The 17,814-nt window shown below is 52.2% G+C and overlaps 1 protein-coding gene across 1 annotated transcript; it reads left to right on the top strand.

The window, feature by feature from the left end:
- Positions 1–14,574: 14,574 nt before the first annotated feature.
- On the top strand, positions 14,575–17,458 carry Mrgprg (MAS related GPR family member G). Its single transcript, XM_008839175.2, has 2 exons — positions 14,575–14,630; positions 16,564–17,458. Exon 2 carries the CDS (start codon positions 16,586–16,588, stop codon positions 17,456–17,458), a length of 873 nt encoding a protein of 290 aa, XP_008837397.1. The 5' UTR covers positions 14,575–14,630; positions 16,564–16,585.
- Positions 17,459–17,814: the final 356 nt, after the last annotated feature.

Here is a 17,814-nt window from a genome sequence, read left to right on the forward strand (position 1 = left end):
CACAGTGGACAATCCCTCTCTTTAGTGCAGGCTAAAATGGTGAGGATATTAGAGGCTCAACTAGATGTGAGGCTTGAGTGGCTCAGGGGCTCTCGATGGCTGAACCACAGTGGACAACATCCTCCTGACTCCGTAGCACAGCCAGAGAGCAGGCCCAGCTGGCTGCTGTCAGGCATCAAGAGCAGAGCTGGGACAGGCCTGTCATCTCAGCCACTTGGGAGACTGAGGCAAGAGGATTGCAAAATCAAGACCTGCCTGGGAAATTGTGACGGCTCATCTTGGTGGTCAACTTGACAAACCTAGGAAGAGGGAACCGTAAATGGAAAATTGTATCAGGCTGGCCTCTGGGTGCTTCTGTGGGTCATTTCCTTGATTTCTATTTGGTGTAGGAAGGCCCAGTCCACTGTGAGGTGTGTCATCCCTGGCAGGTGGGCCTCGGCTGTCTAAGGCACCTGAACGTGAGTCTGGGAACAGGCCAGTGAGCAGTGTTCCTCCGTGGTTTCTGCTCCAGGTTCCTGCCTTGAGTTCCTGCCCTGTCTTCCCTCACTGATGGACTGTGACTTATAAGATGAAATAAACCCTTTCCTGCCCAGCTTGCTTTGGTCACGGTGTTGATCACAGCAACAGACAGCAAACAAGAACAGTAGCTTAGTGAGACCCTGCCTCAAAAAAATGGAAAAGCCAGGGATATAGCTCCATGGTAGAGTGCCTTTGTAGCATGGGCAAAGCCCTAGATTCAATACCCAGCACCGCAAAAAGAAAGAGACAGAGAGGAGAGGGAGGGAGTGAAGGAGGAACAGAACTGTTCCCAGGACCAAGGGGCCAGGGCCAAGCAGCCCATGGAACCCTGACAGAAGCCAGGTGAGACCTGCTAGGAATCTATGTATCAGGACACTGCAGTCACAGCCCCTGGAGCACCTCCTGACCACAGGCTGGTGAATCTGGGCTCCGCTGAAAATGGTCTTTTCAAGTGTTACCAGCCCCTGTGCTGCCCAGAGCTCATGCCTACACTGTCCACTCATCATCAGTATGTTCCACTGTTGTCAGTTCAAGCAGGAAAACAGGGCGTCCCAAGCATGGGGACCCCTCAGAACAAGGCTCCTTGTGACTGGAGACTCCTTCAAGCTACTCTGTCCTTGCAGAGGAGGACACACGGGGACACAGCAGTGGCTTCTGGAAGTCCATGAGACTGATGTGGAGAACTGGCCCAGAGCTAGGCATGGTGGTGCCAGCCATCACTTGGGAGGTGGAGGGAGGAGGACCAAGAGCCCAAGGTCAGGGGCTGGAGAGACGCTCCGTGGTTAAGAGCACTGGCTGCTCTTGCAAAGGACCTGGGCTTGGTTCCCAGCACCCACACGCTAACTCACAATCGCCCCTAGCTCCAATTCCAGGGGATCTGTCATCCTATTCTGACCCCCACAGTTACTGCATGCATGTAGCACACATACATGTAGGTAAAACACAAATTCACATAAAATAACGTAAAAATAAAATAAACAGTTCAAGGTCAGTCTAAGCTATATAAGACCCTGTCTTAAAACCAGAGAGGGATGGGATTGGGGGGAAGACCGAGAGAGAGAGAGAGAGAGAGAGAGAGAGAGAGAGAGAGAGAGAGGGAGAGAGAGAGAGAGAGAACACCAGGTGATGTAAACCTCACCCAGAGCTTCAGGAAAGCTGGTGTCCACTGGATCTGAGTCTCAAGGTCAGACTCTGTGTGGGCAGGGGCAGGGAGGCCCCTCTTGGCCCTACTTACACCCACCTGCAGGACAGAATCGAGGGATTCAGCACCTGGACAGCTCCTGGCACAAGGCGCAGGTCCTACCCAGCAGGGTCCCTCCAAGGGAGGAGCCTGTCTGCATCCTACCACAGGTGGCTGAGTTTCCTGATGCTGATCTGGCCATGCAGGATGCAGAGATGAACGATGAACAGGGGACTGCCCATCCAGGCATAGGTGTCTGGGAGCCAGGGCTTGGGAACCCACCAACCTGGCCCGAGTCCGCTCACCACCACCCAATGTGTCACTGTACTGACCCAGCCCACACACCTCTGCTTCCTCATTGAATTGAGTTGATTGAGTTACACATGTACAGTGCTCTGAGGCATGACAGTAAGTTCCGAGAGGATTTTATTATATTACTGACAGTCCAGGCCCATGTCCACCGTATGAAGCTTAATATAGACCACTGGGGTCTCCTTTAACAGCCATTACAGCTTAATTCTGACTTGGACCAGGCCCCCAGATGGCAGAACATTTGGTCCCTGGCATGATTAAACTTGTCCCTGAGTATGAGATCACAAGCCCCTGCATGACATCCTGGGCTCACACCACTCAGGTTGTTCTGGGCTGCACCCCAGTGGCATGGTGCCTTTGCCTTAAATTCTCAGACATCTGTGGCTGGTCTATAAGCAGTAATTCTAGGGGGCTGGAGCCTGGGGTGGGGAACTAGTGAGTCTCTGAGGAGTCTTTCCCAGCCCCCATGAGGGCCTTCCCTCCTCCTCATGTGGCTTAGGAGCCAGTGTGGCCGTCTGTCCGCCTCCAGGATAAGATTCTCAGCTTCAGTTCCTCGGCTTGGGGAAATGAGGTCAGGAAAGCGCACAAGTCCACAAGTCCGATCTTCAGCCTCTGGATACCCATTTTTCCCAGACTAGAAATGACCAGGGAGATGGCATTAACCAGCCTCACCAATATCCACCCAACAGTGCATGAGCCCAGAGCCTGTACAGTAATGCCAGAAGACATAAGACATGTCCAGTACCCTCTACCACATCCTTTACTACCTTGCTGGACCAGGGCTAGCTGGGTCATAGCCTCTCACCTACTCAGACCCTTAGCCATTCTGGGGTACAGATAGGGGCCTTCCTCCCAGACAGAGGTTTGGAACACCTCAAAATTTCTCCTTTTTGGACTTTCTGGAGCAGAAGAAATCTTCCTGAGGGGTCCCCAAATTTCAGCCTTCTCCAGGTCTGTCTGCTCAGTTCCCTTCCTGTGGTCCAAGAAGACCTTCCTGTCCTCCCAGTCAGGCCCCATCCTGACCACATCCCCCTTCTGCCTCCAGAGCAAGAAAGTCCCACCAAGGGACTTCTAGCCATCTTCAACACCCCCACCACACATGTGACTGTAAGACCAACTGCTCCAAGTTGCCCCTTCCTGGGCATCCAGGCAAAACTAGATCTAGGGAGGCTCAGGTTCCAGAAGGATGCAGCCTGAGGGTCAAGCCAGTGTCCACCATGGCGTGTCTGCCTCAGGACCTGGGGCCCTGGGGGCTGCTCTGATGACAGAGTTTCCAGGAACAAGAAATCACTGTGACATCAACACTGAGGCAGGCAGACATTCCTAGGAGCCGCTGTAAGCCTGGCCCCTCCCAGGGCCCACAGGGAGCCCTGTGCAACCCAGCCTGTGTTGACAGGGACACAGACTGAGCAGGAACAGTAGCCTGGCAGCCAGTGGCCTGGGACAGTGTTCCCCACTGCCCACTCCACCCACTGCCCACTCCACTCTGATCCGTGCCTCACTCACTATTCTCTCACACCTCCCCCAGCTCTCCATTTCAGAGGTTAGGAAAGGCCTTGGCCTCTTGCTCCAGGATTATGTCTTTTAGAGCCTAGCATTTTGCTGCTTTGACCCATGGTCCCAGTGTCCTGCCTGTGGTATCTACAGGGACAGCTCCAGAGAGGCCATGGGAGCCCCTGGGGTCCCACTGAGCCCTTGTGCTTCACATAACACCAAGTGTGAGGTCACTAAGGCATCCTAGGCCTGCTTCTCTTAATGACTGAGCTTTTGTTAACTTTCAGGGCCCATTCACGATATCCCTAGGTTCAGAGTCTACTCTGCACAGGGCTACGGATGACACAAGTGGTGCGCGATTACTCAATCTTCAGAGATAAAAGAGAGGGCCAAACAGGAACCACAGCCCAGGGGATTATGCCCCTGGTGGTGGGAAGTGGGGCACCTGTAGCATGCCCTGGGAGACCCCAGGTCCCGAAGAGGAGGGAGAACCCTGGAAGAACTGAGCACAGCTACCACTCCACCTCAGCAGCTCAGCAAGTCCCTGATCCTGTCCTGTTTCCAATCTGCCTTGGCACCTGGGGTCTCTCTGACCCTGAGGGACACCAGTCCCAGGGCAGGCTGATTCCAGACTGTCAAGCACTGGTTCGGGGTTCTAAGTACAGCGGCCGAAGCAGAGCCTGGACCACACTCTACTCCTGTAACCACCCTGACCCTCAGTGCCCCCCCCGACCCCACTCCAGGGCAGGTGCCAGTCAGGAGCAACCCCCGCACCCGTGATCCCGAGATTACACCATCTGACCCACCCCCCCCCGACCCCACTCCAGGGCAGGTGCCAGTCAGTCAGGAGCAACCCCCGCACCCGTGATCCCGAGATTACACCATCTGACCCATCCTTTCCCATAAAGATCAAAACGCCATTTCTCGCCAGTGATCCCTCTCCCGTCTTCTGCTCCCTGACTCACTCTGAGACACTGAGGTGGGAACTCAAGGTTGCAGGTTCTGAGTCCCAGAATAACCTGAAGGCATCTGGCGTCTCAATGTTTGCTGTGTGCTTTGGCCAGAGACAAGAGCGGTATCCCCGAACTGACATCATATCCAAGCTGATGTGGCCAGGGAACCCAAGGTCTGGAGGCTCCTGCACTGGGAGTATGTGACAGGGCCTCCAAGGCCCAGGCCATGCAGTTTGCATTTGAAAGCCAAGTACTCTGAGGACCCAGCTGTCCATTTGATCAGTCCGGTGAGATGGGGAAGTTGAAACACACAGAGGTTTGGCCACTCTTCAAAGCCACACAGCCTGAAAGGGGCAGGCCAGCAGCCACTTCCAGGCCTGAGCCTGCAATTGCAGTGCCCCGAGGACGCCAGGAGCCTCCCACATCAGTGCAACAGCCATGAAGTGTGGTCCAGCCCTTGCTGAGGGCCCCTCTTTCTACCCAAATTGTGGGGATCTGACTGTTGGGGTGCTTGCAGGTCTCAGGTCTCTGAACTCTTCCATTCAGCTGCACACTGTATAGTGCTCATAGTGCTCATTCCTCTTTCTGGGGACTACAGCTCCCAGGGGGGTCCTCAGACACCAGGACTCACAGCTGGGGGGGGGGGCCTCAGACACCAGGACTCACAGCTCCCGGGGTGGTCCTCAGACACCAGGACTCACAGCTCCCGGGGTGGTCCTCAGACACTAGGACTCACAGCTCCCGGGGGCGTCCTCAGACACCAGGACTGGACTGTTCCCTAAGAGTTGGAGAACCAGTGAGGAGCCTGAGGAAGCAGTAAAGGAAGGGGCTTTGAGGGCGAAGTCCCTAGTCGGCCCTCTAACTCCAGGTGTGGAGGCCACATGCTAAATGTTTGCAACCTGCTGCATTCACACCGATACCCTGAGATAGCCAGGTGCAATGCAGCGATTGGCTGAATGCCACTCACCCCATGGCACTAAGGAAGGTTCGAAGCCCTCTCGCGGTGGGGTGGCCATTGCTGTGGGCAGCTTGGCTGGCCATCGGTGCCCAGCTGGCTACAGACAGGAGGGAAAACAGAATGGTATCTGTCTAACTTCTCTTAGCCTCCAGCCTGGCTCAGAAAGGGGGAGCTGAAGCACTGCGTTAACCACCTGAGCTTGCAGCCTTGGAGGGGAAGGGCAGAAGATAGGGTAGGTGCAAGCTCTTATCTCCCAAACAGAATGGGATGCAAAGAACTGGACCCCTCTGGGAAGAGTGTATCCAGGAAAGCCTGAGATTGAAGCCACAGAGAGGGGTACCTGCCTGCAAACCTTGCTCTTCCCTCCATGGTTACTCAGTATGAAGCCGGGGTGGGGTGCGTGCTCCCCATAACCATGGCTGCTCAGAAGTGCAGTGCTGTGGAAAGGCTGGATGCAGGCCTTTAACCTGTGAGAGGCTGGCAGCCCAGATGGTGAGATTCAGGGACACACTTCTCTTCATAAAGTTACCACTCAAAATGCATTCAGGTGTTTCCAACCTGTGGCTTAAGAGTCTCACACAACTGGGGATGGCTACAAAATTGCCGCCCCACACAAAGTTGTGAACTTCCTTAAAAAATTCTGAGATTTGTTTTGCATTTGTGACTCAATTACAGGGTTCTTAAGCGTCAACTTCATGGTGACACCATGTCAGTAGGATGGACATGGCTAATACGCCTACCCGTGGGATCTTAGGAAACCGTGCCTTAAGACCGACCATCAGGGCCTTGAGAGCACCATGACCAAAGGCCAGCATCTGCCAGGCCAGAGATCCCGCGGGAAGGTTCCACGGAAGCCCAGGGTGCTCTTTGGAATTATGCATGTGACAAGTCACTTGAACTCAGGTGTCTTGAGGAGTTGACAAGGCTCTCACAGATGGAACTAAAAACAAGACAGGAGGAAATTCCCCTAAGGTCCTTTCTCTTCCCCTGCCTGACGTATGCTGCCTGATGTATGATGTGGGTAAGGCTATGGTTGATGTGGCCAGGACAGGTGCCATGTGGCACAAAGCTTGACAGAATAGACAGACAAATAAACATATAGAAAACAGGGGCTGGAGAGATGCTCAGCAGTTAAGAGCACTGGCTGGTCTTGCAGAGAACCTGGGTTTGATTCCCAGCACCCACATGGCGACTAACAACCACCAGAAACTCCAGTTCCAGGGGATCTGATACCCTCTTCTGGACTCTATGGGTTTTGCATGATATGGGTGCATTCACATACACCCAAGCAAAATTCTTCATACACATAAAATAGTTAAAAAAAAGAAGCGGTTGTACTGGTAGAATCTACATCCAGTGGCCTGTGTTTGGATCCTGCCTCTGACAGTTCTTAGTTACTGCCAGGCAGACACTTAGCATTTCTATGCCTGTTTCCTTCTCTGTGAGACAGGGAAATAATGGCACCTACTCCAAGTTTTAAATTTAGTGCATCAACATATAAAAGTTACTTCAAAGCCAGGAGCATAGGCAGTGCTTGGGTCACGATTAACGATTGCTATTATTGCTATTTCTGTTTGGGGCCACAGTAAAGTTGACAGTAGTTTGACTTTCAGATAACTGGAGAAAAAATTTTCACTACTTGGGAAATGTATCTTCCACAGTTTTGGCATGCTGGGTTATCCAGAGGAGGGCTGAATTTGGATGAGCAGTCTTGTCCCAGGGCTGGGGATTCAACTTACCACTAGAACACTAGTTTAGCATAAATTAGTCCCTCGATTTGAACCCCCAGTATCAAAAATAAATAAACAAGATTTTAAAAAGTCTTAGCTAGGGGCTGGAGAGCGAGTGCAGCTGTTAAGAACACTGACTGTTCTTGTAGAAGACCTGGGTTTGAATCCCAGCACCCACATGGCAGCTAACAACTGTCTGTAACTCCAGTTCCAGGGACATACATGCAGGCAATATACTCATACACATAAAATTAAAATAATAAATAAAATATTTTTTAAAAGAATAAGAAAGAGTCAGGCATGCTGATAATCCCAGCCAGTCTAGGCTACAGGAAACCCTGTCTAAAAGAAACCAATAACAAATAAACAAGTAAAAGAAAGAGGGATGCTTAGGGGACAGCTCAGTGGGTAAAGTGCACAAGCATGAAGACCTGAGTTTGAATCCCCAGCACTTGTGTGAAAAAGTAGAGTACAGTGGAACACAGTAGTGACCCGAGCCCTGGGGATGCTCCCTGGTGGCGGGGGGGGGGGGGGGGGTGAGGTTGGGGGTGAGGAAGGACTAGTCAGACAGTCTAAACAGTGAGCTCCAGATTCAGTAAGTGATCTGTCTCCAAAATAAGGTGGAAAGTGATTGAGGAAGACATCCAATATCCACCTCTGGCTTCCACAAGCATACATGTATATGTACACACACACACACACACACACACACACACACACACATGCTCTGGTGACAGGGCTCTGCAGTGGCCTCCTGGTCTGGCAGGCCACTCCTGTCCTTCTTCTGCCCAGCTGTCACCACCCTGTGGTCTGACAGACACTCTGTCCCCAGGTGTCATCGTGCAGAGTCATCCTGGTCCTGCAGCTCTGCACTCCCATTGGCTCTGCCATCCCCCCTGGAGGCCGCCTGTGAAGCGGTATTTCCCGCAATGGGCATGGCTCTCTGCATACTGGGGATGTGGATGGCTCCTTTCTAGATGTCTTGGTTGGACGCCCTCTCCAAGGACAGAGTTGAAAAGTTCTTGGTAAGCGTACACCAGAGGTTCCACAGCAGCAAAGCTCTAGACACAAGACTGATGTCAGCACGACCCACCTACCAGGACAAGCACCCTGAAGAGTCCCAGCCCCAGACCTCCAGGGACAAGCCACATGAAGTTCAACCTCAAGGCCAAAGCCATTAACCACCGAACAGCGGAAGACTCCTAGAGATTTGGGGCTGTCAAGAGTTTCCTTCTTGTGGGGGACAAGGCAACATCTACCATCCGCTCCCAAATCTGGATGACACAGCAGAGTTCAGCTCCCCCTGGGGAACCAATGAGTGTATTAGGGTTACAGATCACGGGTGAGGGGTCACAGACAGGAACATGGGTGACCCCAAAGCCATCCCACTCAAAGGTGTGCTCCCAGCATGGATGATGACTGTGACTGGACGGTTATGTGGAAAGACACCCCCCATCCCCCACCAGCATCCTCAGTCAATACACTCTAATTCCTCCCGAGCCCCCGAGGCCATGTGCAATTCAAGACTGATGTCAGCACGACCCACCTACCAGGACAAGCACCCTGAAGAGTCCCAGCCCCAGACCTCCCAAGAGGCCAGGGACAAGCCACATGAAGTTCAACCTCAAGGCCAAAGCCATTAACCACCGAACAGCGGAAGACTCCTAGAGATTTGGGGCTGTCAAGAGTTTCCTTCTTGTGGGGGACAAGGCAACATCTACCATCCGCTCCCAAATCTGGATGACACAGCAGAGTTCAGCTCCCCCTGGGGAACCAATGAGTGTATTAGGGTTACAGATCACGGGTGAGGGGTCACAGACAGGAACATGGGTGACCCCAAAGCCATCCCACTCAAAGGTGTGCTCCCAGCATGGATCATGACTGTGACTGGACGGTTGTGTGGAAAGACACCCCCCCATCCCCCACCAACATCCTCAGTCAATACACTCTAATTCCTCCCGAGCCCCCGAGGCCATGTGCAATTAGGGCAGAATTGCATACGTACCCGACCATTCACACACCTTCATAGTATGGGGAATAGAGAATGTCCTTTATTTTCTTTCAAAGGAGGTTTACCATTGCACTGCAAAATAGAGGCTTCCAGAGTCAACCACGATCTGTTTCCTCCGCCTCCAGTTTTCTCTATACCTGACCATTCACACACCTTCATAGTATGGGGAATAGAGAATATCCTTTATTTTCTTTCAAAGGAGCTTTACCATTGCACTGCAAAACAGAGGCTTCCAGAGTCAACCACGATCTGTTTCCTCCGCCTCCAGTTTTCTCTTCCCAGCCTGGGGCCTGTCGACTCTCAGAGGCTGTGAATCCTGAACAGACTCATAGGCTAACGGTTGTCTAAGATCAAAGTGTGTACTCAAGATCACGTCTTCAAGATTGTATCCTGTAGGCTGGAGAGGTGGTGTAACAGTTGAGAGCACTGGCTGCTCCTGCAAAGAACTAAGATTCAGTTCTCAGCACCCACTTGGCAGCTGACAACCACTTGTAACTCCAGTATCAAGGACCTGATGCCCTCGCCTGGCCTCCGTGGGCATTTCACGCATGTGGTGCGCTTACATGCAGGCAAAACATTCATACACATAAAATAAAAATAAACAGCCAGGTATGGTGGTGCACCCCTATAATCCCAGCACTGGGGATGCAGAGGCAGGTGGAGCTCTGTGAGTTTACATAGTGATTTCCAGGCCAAGTGGGGCTAAAGGGAGATCCTGTCTCAAAAAACCAAAAATAAAAATAAAAATAAAAAACACCTTTTTGAGAGAGATAAATAATGCCTAGTTGTGTGAAAAACAAGAGGGAAACACATTAGCCCAAACACCTACTGAAAAATTACACATACAATTTCTCTATGTAAGTCCCTGTGTACAGCTGAAGGCTACATAACAAGAAACAGTGCCAGAAGGAGAAAACTTCCTTTGAGTTGTTGGCCAGGGTGGTCCAAGAGACTCGCAAAATTACACAGGCTGTTGCCACAGTCCTTGATGGCCTCCCAGAACTTGAAGGTAAGCCCTACTGCTGAAGACAGGACATACTTCAGACATAGGTCTTGGAGCAGTGGAGCTGGAACTGACCTGGAAGCCACCTCCCCTGAAGACAGCTCTCATGACTTTGGAGAGCACCAAGCAAGCTGGTAAGGGAGAGCATCAGTTAATGATTCAAGGCCTAATAACCACATCAATGACCAGCACAGCAAACGACATTGGTATAGTAATGGCACTTTTATCTTGCGGGTGATCGATAGTTACCTAACTGGACTTAAACCCCATTCAATGGGAAGAAACTCATGTGTGGTACTGTAAACATGGCCGAATGCAAATGGATGGAGAGGCCATAGATCTTAGAGAAAACCCCAAGGCTGTCACATCCCTAGACAAATGAAATTTCTTACTATGTGCAAAATATGGATCCTTAAATTTACAGACAAGTATCCCAGTCATCACACATCAAAGAAGCTTCTTTTTCAACAGATGGAGACTATCACAGAGTTCCACAGCTGGTCACTCACAGAGATTAATTGTCTGGGAAATGCCCAATCCTAAGTGACACATCTACAACGGAACCTGTACACCTAAGGCTCATGGAACACAGTAGAATGGGGGTAGAGAGAACACTAAGGCATCTCTCAACTCTCATCATGAAGCTCCCTCATGCGACAGAGGGCAATGAACACAAAGGGTCACAGATGGCCAAAGCATAGAGATTAAGAGTTTGCAGAATGTGGGTCCTTGGACAGGACTCCTATGTTAAACTCCACCCACCCAGGCCTCAGGGACCATTGCGGAAGAGAGGGCAGAAAGATTGTAAGAGCCAGGGAGGAGGTGCATGACCATAGGGAAATGGTCCTACAGGCACCTGGGACCCTTCTCCTATAAACCTACAGCAGTGGTGTCAGCACGCACAAGACCCATGCAAACTCAAGCAGACAAAAACCCAGCACAGAACTGTGGAAATGGACAGCAGGACCCAATCTTAGCTGAAGAATTATTGGCAGCTGATTACTGCTGGGTGAGGAAGAGCTGATCTTAAAGGGAGGGACACTAACTTGACTTGATAGGGCTTAACATAAATGACAGAATGCATGAAATCCAGTGTGTGGGAGGGGTATTTGGGGAGACCAATGGGGAAGGAGGTATAAAGATGATTAAGATGTTGTGTATGGGGCCGGGCGTGGTGGCACACACCTTTAATCCCAGCACTCGTGGGGCAGAGGCAGGCGGATCTCTGTGAGTTCAAGGCCAACCTGGTCTACATAGTGAGTTCCAGGACAGCTGGGGCTACAGGGAGACCCTGTCTCAAAAAGACCAAAAAAAGGAAAACAATATGATATGAAAATTTTTAAAATAGAATAAATAAAAACCTCTTTTAGTGATCACATCCTGCTTTAGTAGTTTGTCTTGTGCTTATCACCTGGACCATTTTTTTAGCCAATATACAATAATATAAATGTAAGAAATGAAATCTTCAGGGGATCAGCAGTTAAGAGCACTGGCTGCTCTTGCAGAAGACCTGGGTTTGATTCCCAGCACCCACATGGCAGCTGACAACCGTCTGTAACTCCAGTTCCAGGGGGTCCGACAGCCTCTTCTTGCCTCCATGGGCTTTGCACGACACACAGGTGCATTCACATACATGCAGGCAATACACTCATACATGTAAAATAAAAATAATAAAATATTTTTAAAAGGAAATGAAATCTTTTCTGGAAAGAAAAACTTTCTTTTGGTCATTTTGAGACAGGGTCTCCCAGTAGCCACAGCTGGCCTGGATTCACTATGGAGACCAGGCCTGCCTCTGCCTCCCAAGTGCTGGGACTAAAGGTGTGCACCACCACCCAGTGAAAAGCATTTTTAAACTATGTGTTTGTCTATCTCTTCAATACCCTGGTTCTAGAGCTAATAGCCACCTTGGTGATATTTGTTCCTTTATAAATTAGCTATTAATGTTTATCTTAGTGTACGAGTGTTTGCTTGCATGTATGTAAGTGCACCCATGTTGTGAAATGCCTGAGGAGGTCAGAAGAGGAGGCCAGATCCCCTGGTACTGGAGTTACAGATGGTTGTGAGCCACCATGTGGGTGCTGGGAATTGAACCCAGGTCCTCTGCAAGAGCAGCCAGTGTTCTTAACTGCGGAGCTGTCTCTCCAGCCCCTTTACTTGTTTCTTAACATGTCAGTTGTAACTTGTAGCATTATAATTTTGTCATCTACAACTACCCCCTTACTTTTACTGCTCTGACTACGTGCTAGGACCTCACACACTCCAATTTTATGACTTTTATGACTCTGGCTACATGCTGGATCCCCATGTTCCTAAATTTCAGTGATTCTTACCAAAGTGTTTCCTTCCCCATTCAATTATCCAATATGATTTAGATTGTGCGGTTGAGCAGCCAAGCTCTGTTATGTTAGGTATAAAAGGGAGAGGCTATCTTAACAGGGCCACTGTGGGATTCAGGGCGGCTTTTTGCAGAAGTCAAACTTTTTGCCTTGCCACAATGCTTTGGATTACGTGGTCATTTTCTTGGGACCCCAGACCCATTTCTAACAATAGGAGAGATGTCAAGTCCTTGGTTTAGCTCCAGGGCTCCCAGTCAAGAGACTTAGTATTGCTCTAACTTGCATATCAATTCCATGTCTCATTCATGCACAGACCTCTTCTGCCTCTGTAGACTGCTTAAAAGCCAGGCAGGTCATTTCACAGGACACCACCTACCCAGTGCTAAGACTTCTTGTGGGCTCAGGCATACCATAGGAAGGGCTATGTGTGAATTATAAGGGTCCATCCCATGAGGTGGGATATACGGATGCAGCTTGGCGTGATGGCAGCCACTGTGAGCCACAGCCACCGTGACTGACTGAGTCACCACAGTTGGGTTTTCCTGCATATTTTCCCAGCAACCCATAACACACAGAGCCACGACAGCATGTGTGGGACTGGATGACTTGGAGGGATGACCCTGGCTCTTGATAGTATTTGAAGATAAACCAGAGACATTCCAGCCCAAATACATTTTTCTCCTAACCCATAAAGATGCCATCTTCTGACCAAATTCAGGGATCACTTGGTATCATGGCTGCCCAGGACCTCCTTATGAGACCCTCAATAAGTCACACTCTGCCCAGTCCTAGTTTCTGTGTGTGTGTGTGTGTGTGTGTGTGTGTGTGTGTTCATATACATGTCTGTGCAGGTGCACATGGACGTGAAGGTTAGAGGTCAACATCGGGTGTCTGCCTCAATGCCTCAATCATTTCTATCCTTTCAAAAGATTCTTGGAATTACATTTTCATTAATTTATTGTGTGTGCACACATGTTCCTGCATGTGGGTGAAGGTCAGAGGATAACTTTCAGAGCTCAGTCCTCTCTTTCCACGTGGGTCCCTAGGATTGAACTCTGGTTAGCAGCCTTGGTGGCAAGCGCTTTTACCCTCTGAACCATCTCACCAGTCCACCACCGACCCTTTTTTTTTTTTTTTTTTTTTTTGAGACAGGGTCTCCCTGTAGCCACAGCTGACCTGGCACTCCCTGTGTAGACCAGGCTGGCTTCAATCTCACAGAGACTTGCCTGCCTCTGCCTCCTGAATGCTGGGGCTAGGCATGCACCACCACACCCAGCTCACCACTTTATTTTTTGAGACAAGGTCTTTCACTGAATGTGGAACTCAAGATTGAGTAGGCTGGCTGTGGGCCCCAGAGATCTTCTGTCTCTACTTCCCCAGTGCTGGGATTCCAAGTGTGCACCACCACGTCCAGCTAGTCTCATGGATGTTGAGGATCCCAACTCAAGTCTACCTGCTTCTACAGCAAGCACTGTACCAACTGAGCCATTCTATAGCACCCTGCATGTCTCTGGTCCCCTGCACCTGAGAATTATTCCAGAGGCAGTCTCCTGCAGGATTCTTAGAGGAGGAGGAGGGAGAGGAGGAGGAGGAGGAGGAGGAGGAGTATAATTTTTAGGTGCATTCCAACCACAGGGCTCCTCTTCTTCCCATCCAAAGGGCTAAAATGTCCAAATTCAAGAACCAGGGCATAACTGGATATGGATATTAGTAAGTGGACATTGTCAACCAAGCATGGTGGCATATATTTATAATCCCAGCATTCAAGAGGTGAAGACTGGAGGAGCACAAGTTACAGGTCAGCCTGAGTCACATAGCAAGACCTTGTATTAAAGAAACAAAGCAAGACAAAGAAGAAAGGAGGAGGTCGAGGAGGAGGAGGGGAGGAGGGGGGGAGAAGCAGGGGGAGGAAGAGGGCCGCCCACACTCACAGCTCTGTTTGAGCTCATTCCCCTGATTCCTGTGAAAAGGCACCACACCTTCTCACTTCTAGAGAACTGGCCCAAGCCCTGGACCAGCCAGCCAACTGGGCCCCAGAGGACAGCAGGGGATTTAGGGCCCAGTAGAAGCCTCCAAACAGCAAGCGTGGACTGAGAATTGGGAACAGCCACAGTCAGCAGGTGACCAGCAGGTGAGGAGATCCCTTCCTGTCCCTCTATCTGCTCCTACAGGCATAGAGCGAGGGCTTTCCTGCCCTCTGCACCCACCTGCTCTCTACCTGGCTCTCAGGCTTGCTGGTGGCTCTGAGGTTGTCCTCTGGGAGGGGTCTTATTGCGAAGGCAGTTGAGGGGGCCTCCATGGCGAGGACTTGGAAGTCACAGTTCTGAATTTGTTGGCCATACCAGCAGGCTCATTGGAGAACAGGATGTCCCACCCTTGGACCCTCTCCACCAGACCCCAGCTCAACTTACTCCCACCAAAGCCCCATCCTCAACTATTCTTGCTTCTATTAGCTAGAATCCACACGGGAGAAGTCTGGGCTAACTCCCTTGGGGTCGCAAGGGGAAACTGAGGCCCACACGGGGGGAAGGGTCTTGCCCCTGTAACCAATGTGACGACAGGACAGTCCAGTCAAGGTCTCTAACTTAGAAGTCCTGAAGATTCACACTCTGATCCTGCCGGCTGGGCTTCGGGGGGTGGGCTGAGCCAACATCCCCTTGAAGTGCCGGGAAGGATGCTTGAGTGGTGGTGGTAGGTGAGCGAGAAGGTTTGGCTCTGTGATAGGAAGCAGAGGGTAGGCCTAGGTGAGCAGAGGGATGCAGGGTGGTCAGGTGGGGGACACAGCCAGGTCTGCAAGTGAGAGAAAGAGGCAGAGCACTCGGGGACTTCTCTGTCGCTGTCTGTCCATTTCTGTCTCCTTGTCTCTGTCTCCCCATCTATCGCTCTGCCTCTCTCTTTCTGTCTCTGTCTCTATCCCCAAATCACTCTCCCCATTTCTGTCTCTCTGCCTCCTTATCATTATGTCCCTCTCTCCCTGTTTCTCTCTCTGCCTCTGTGTCTCCCTGTCTCTCTGTCTCTGTCTCATCTCTGTCTCCCTGTCTCTGCCAATTTGTATGTCTGTCTTGCTGTCTTCTCTGTCTCTGGGTCTCTAGTTCTCTCACTATCTCTGCCATGTCTGTCTCTGTCTCTCTGTGTCCCTATCTCTCTCTCTGTTTCTATTTCTCTCTCTCTCTCTCTCTCTCTCTCTCTCTCTCTCTCTCTCTGTCTCGCTTGTATGTTTCTCTCTCTCTCTTGCCCTCTCTCTCTCTCTCTGTCTCTCTCTCTCTCTCTCTCTCTCTCTCTCTCTCTCTCTCTCTCTCTCTCTCTCTCTCTCTCTCTCTCTCTCTCTGTCTCCATCTCTCCTGTTGCTGTCCCTCCCTGGAAGCCCCTGTTCACAGAGCCCTGGTCCTGAAACCCAGCACATCTCTCCGAGTCTAGAACTGGGCAGCAGGGGTCCAATGGAAAGGGAGGCACTGCTTTGAGACCCTCCCCCACTGAGAGCATCAGGAGGGGGGCATGGGCAGGTGTCCCCTGCTGCTAGCCACTCCCCCAGAGGACCCAGCACCGTGACACCAATCACCAAAGTCCTTGATGAGAGACCAGAAAAACCTCCAGCCACACCCCTGCAGGAGCTCAGGGGATGAGGTGGGGAGGCAAGACGTGTTGCCCCTGAGCCCCCTGAAGCCACCACTCAGCACAGAATGGAGGGTTCTGGGGTCACAGCAGGGCACTATCGGAGTCCCTTGGGTGGGTGTGATCTGGGTTTTGGAGGAGGAGGCCCCATACCAGGGGCAAAGAAAACAGAGTCCCTCCACCTGTGGCCCCTGTGTGGCCCCTTTGCCTGGACACGGTGGACCTCTGCAAGGGTCGGGGGCTCGCCAGGAAGGGCTGCCCAGCCAGGAGGAGGGCAGGGTGTGCTGCTCCGGGGTGTGACAGGTGTTGGGCAGGAGGCAGATGGAGGTCACATGTGTTTAGCAAGGGGGCCTGGAGACTTGCCAAGATGGCTAAGGTTCTGGAACTCAGAGGAGGGGGCTCTCTCGCCCTCAACCCAAAGACTAGGCTGTGAGCTGGTCACTCCTTTGCAGAGCTGCGGAGGGCCCAGCCAGGATGTTCGGGATATTCAGCATCTGGAGCACCTTCAGCAGTGTGGTCTTCTACCTGAGCCTCGCCATCAGCCTGGCCGGGCTGGTGGGCAACGCGCTTCTGCTGTGGTACCTCGGGCTCCACATCGGGAAGGGCCCTTTCAACACCTACCTGCTGCACCTGGCGGCGGCTGACCTCCTCTTCCTGGGCTGCCAGGTGGGCTTCTCCATCACGCAGGTGGCCATGGGCTCCGAGCACGCGCTCCACTTCCCGGTCACCTTCCTGTGGTTCGCCGTGGGGCTCTGGCTGCTGGCAGCCTTCAGCCTGGAGTGCTGCCTCGCTCACCTGCTGCCTTCGTGCAGCCGCTCTGGCTGCCGCCCCAGGAACACCTCGGTGGTCGTCTGCATCCTGATCTGGGCGCTGACCATGCCAGCCGTGCTGTTGCCAGCCAACGCCTGCGGATTGTTGCACAACAGCATGCGCCTGCTGGCCTGTCTCAGCTACCACTGGACCAGCGTCATCTGGCTGGTGGTGCTGGGGAGCGTGGCCTGCGGGGCCAGCATGGTTCTCTTCACCCACGTGACCTGCTGCTTCTTGCAGCAGCCCCCCAAATTCTACAGAGTGGTCCGGTGCTCAGGGGCCCTGGTCTTCTTCTGCCGCCTGCCCCTGGTCTCCTACTGGAGCCTGCGGCCGGCCCTAAACTTCCTGCTCCCCATCTTCCAGCCCCTGGCCACCCTCCTGGCCTGCATAGACAGCAGCTCCAAGCCCCTCTTGTACTACTTGGAGGGCCGGCAGCTCGGAAAGCGGGAACCACTGCGGGTAGTCCTGAACAGGGCCCTAGGGGAGGAGTCCCAGCTGAGCCCTGGGGGGCTGTCCCTGCCTATGAGCCAAGTGTAGGGAGTGTCTGGCCTACACCTACCTGTCCGCATGCTCAAGGCTGCCAGGGGATCCCCAGCCTTGGCCAGACCCTTCTCCTGGCCCTGTTCCTGCCCTGGGGACTTCAGGACTCCTATTTCAACCTTGCACAGAAGACCAAGGGCAGGTAGAGTGTGTGGGTGGAGGAAGGAGGCCCCAGGGATACCATGCCCTGCACACACAGCCCCTTGTCAAGCTGCCCCACTGCTTCCCATGTGAGAAAACTGCCCCTCAATCCCCTGAGCCAGATGACGAACTCCCCTGCCTTCAGCCCCAGGGGGCTGGATGACTGGGGCCTGGGCTTCCCCAGATCCTCCTGGGCCACAACCGGAGCTTTG

This window comes from Nannospalax galili, unplaced genomic scaffold (assembly GCF_000622305.1).
Source record: "Nannospalax galili isolate Female #2095 unplaced genomic scaffold, S.galili_v1.0 scaffold1639, whole genome shotgun sequence".
Classification (NCBI taxonomy): Eukaryota; Metazoa; Chordata; class Mammalia; order Rodentia; family Spalacidae; genus Nannospalax; species Nannospalax galili.

Excerpts from the sequence above, each read along its gene's own strand:
- Mrgprg (XM_008839175.2), top strand. The coding sequence starts at position 16,586 with ATGTTCGGGATATTCAGCATCTGGAGCACCTTCAGCAGTGTGGTCTTC.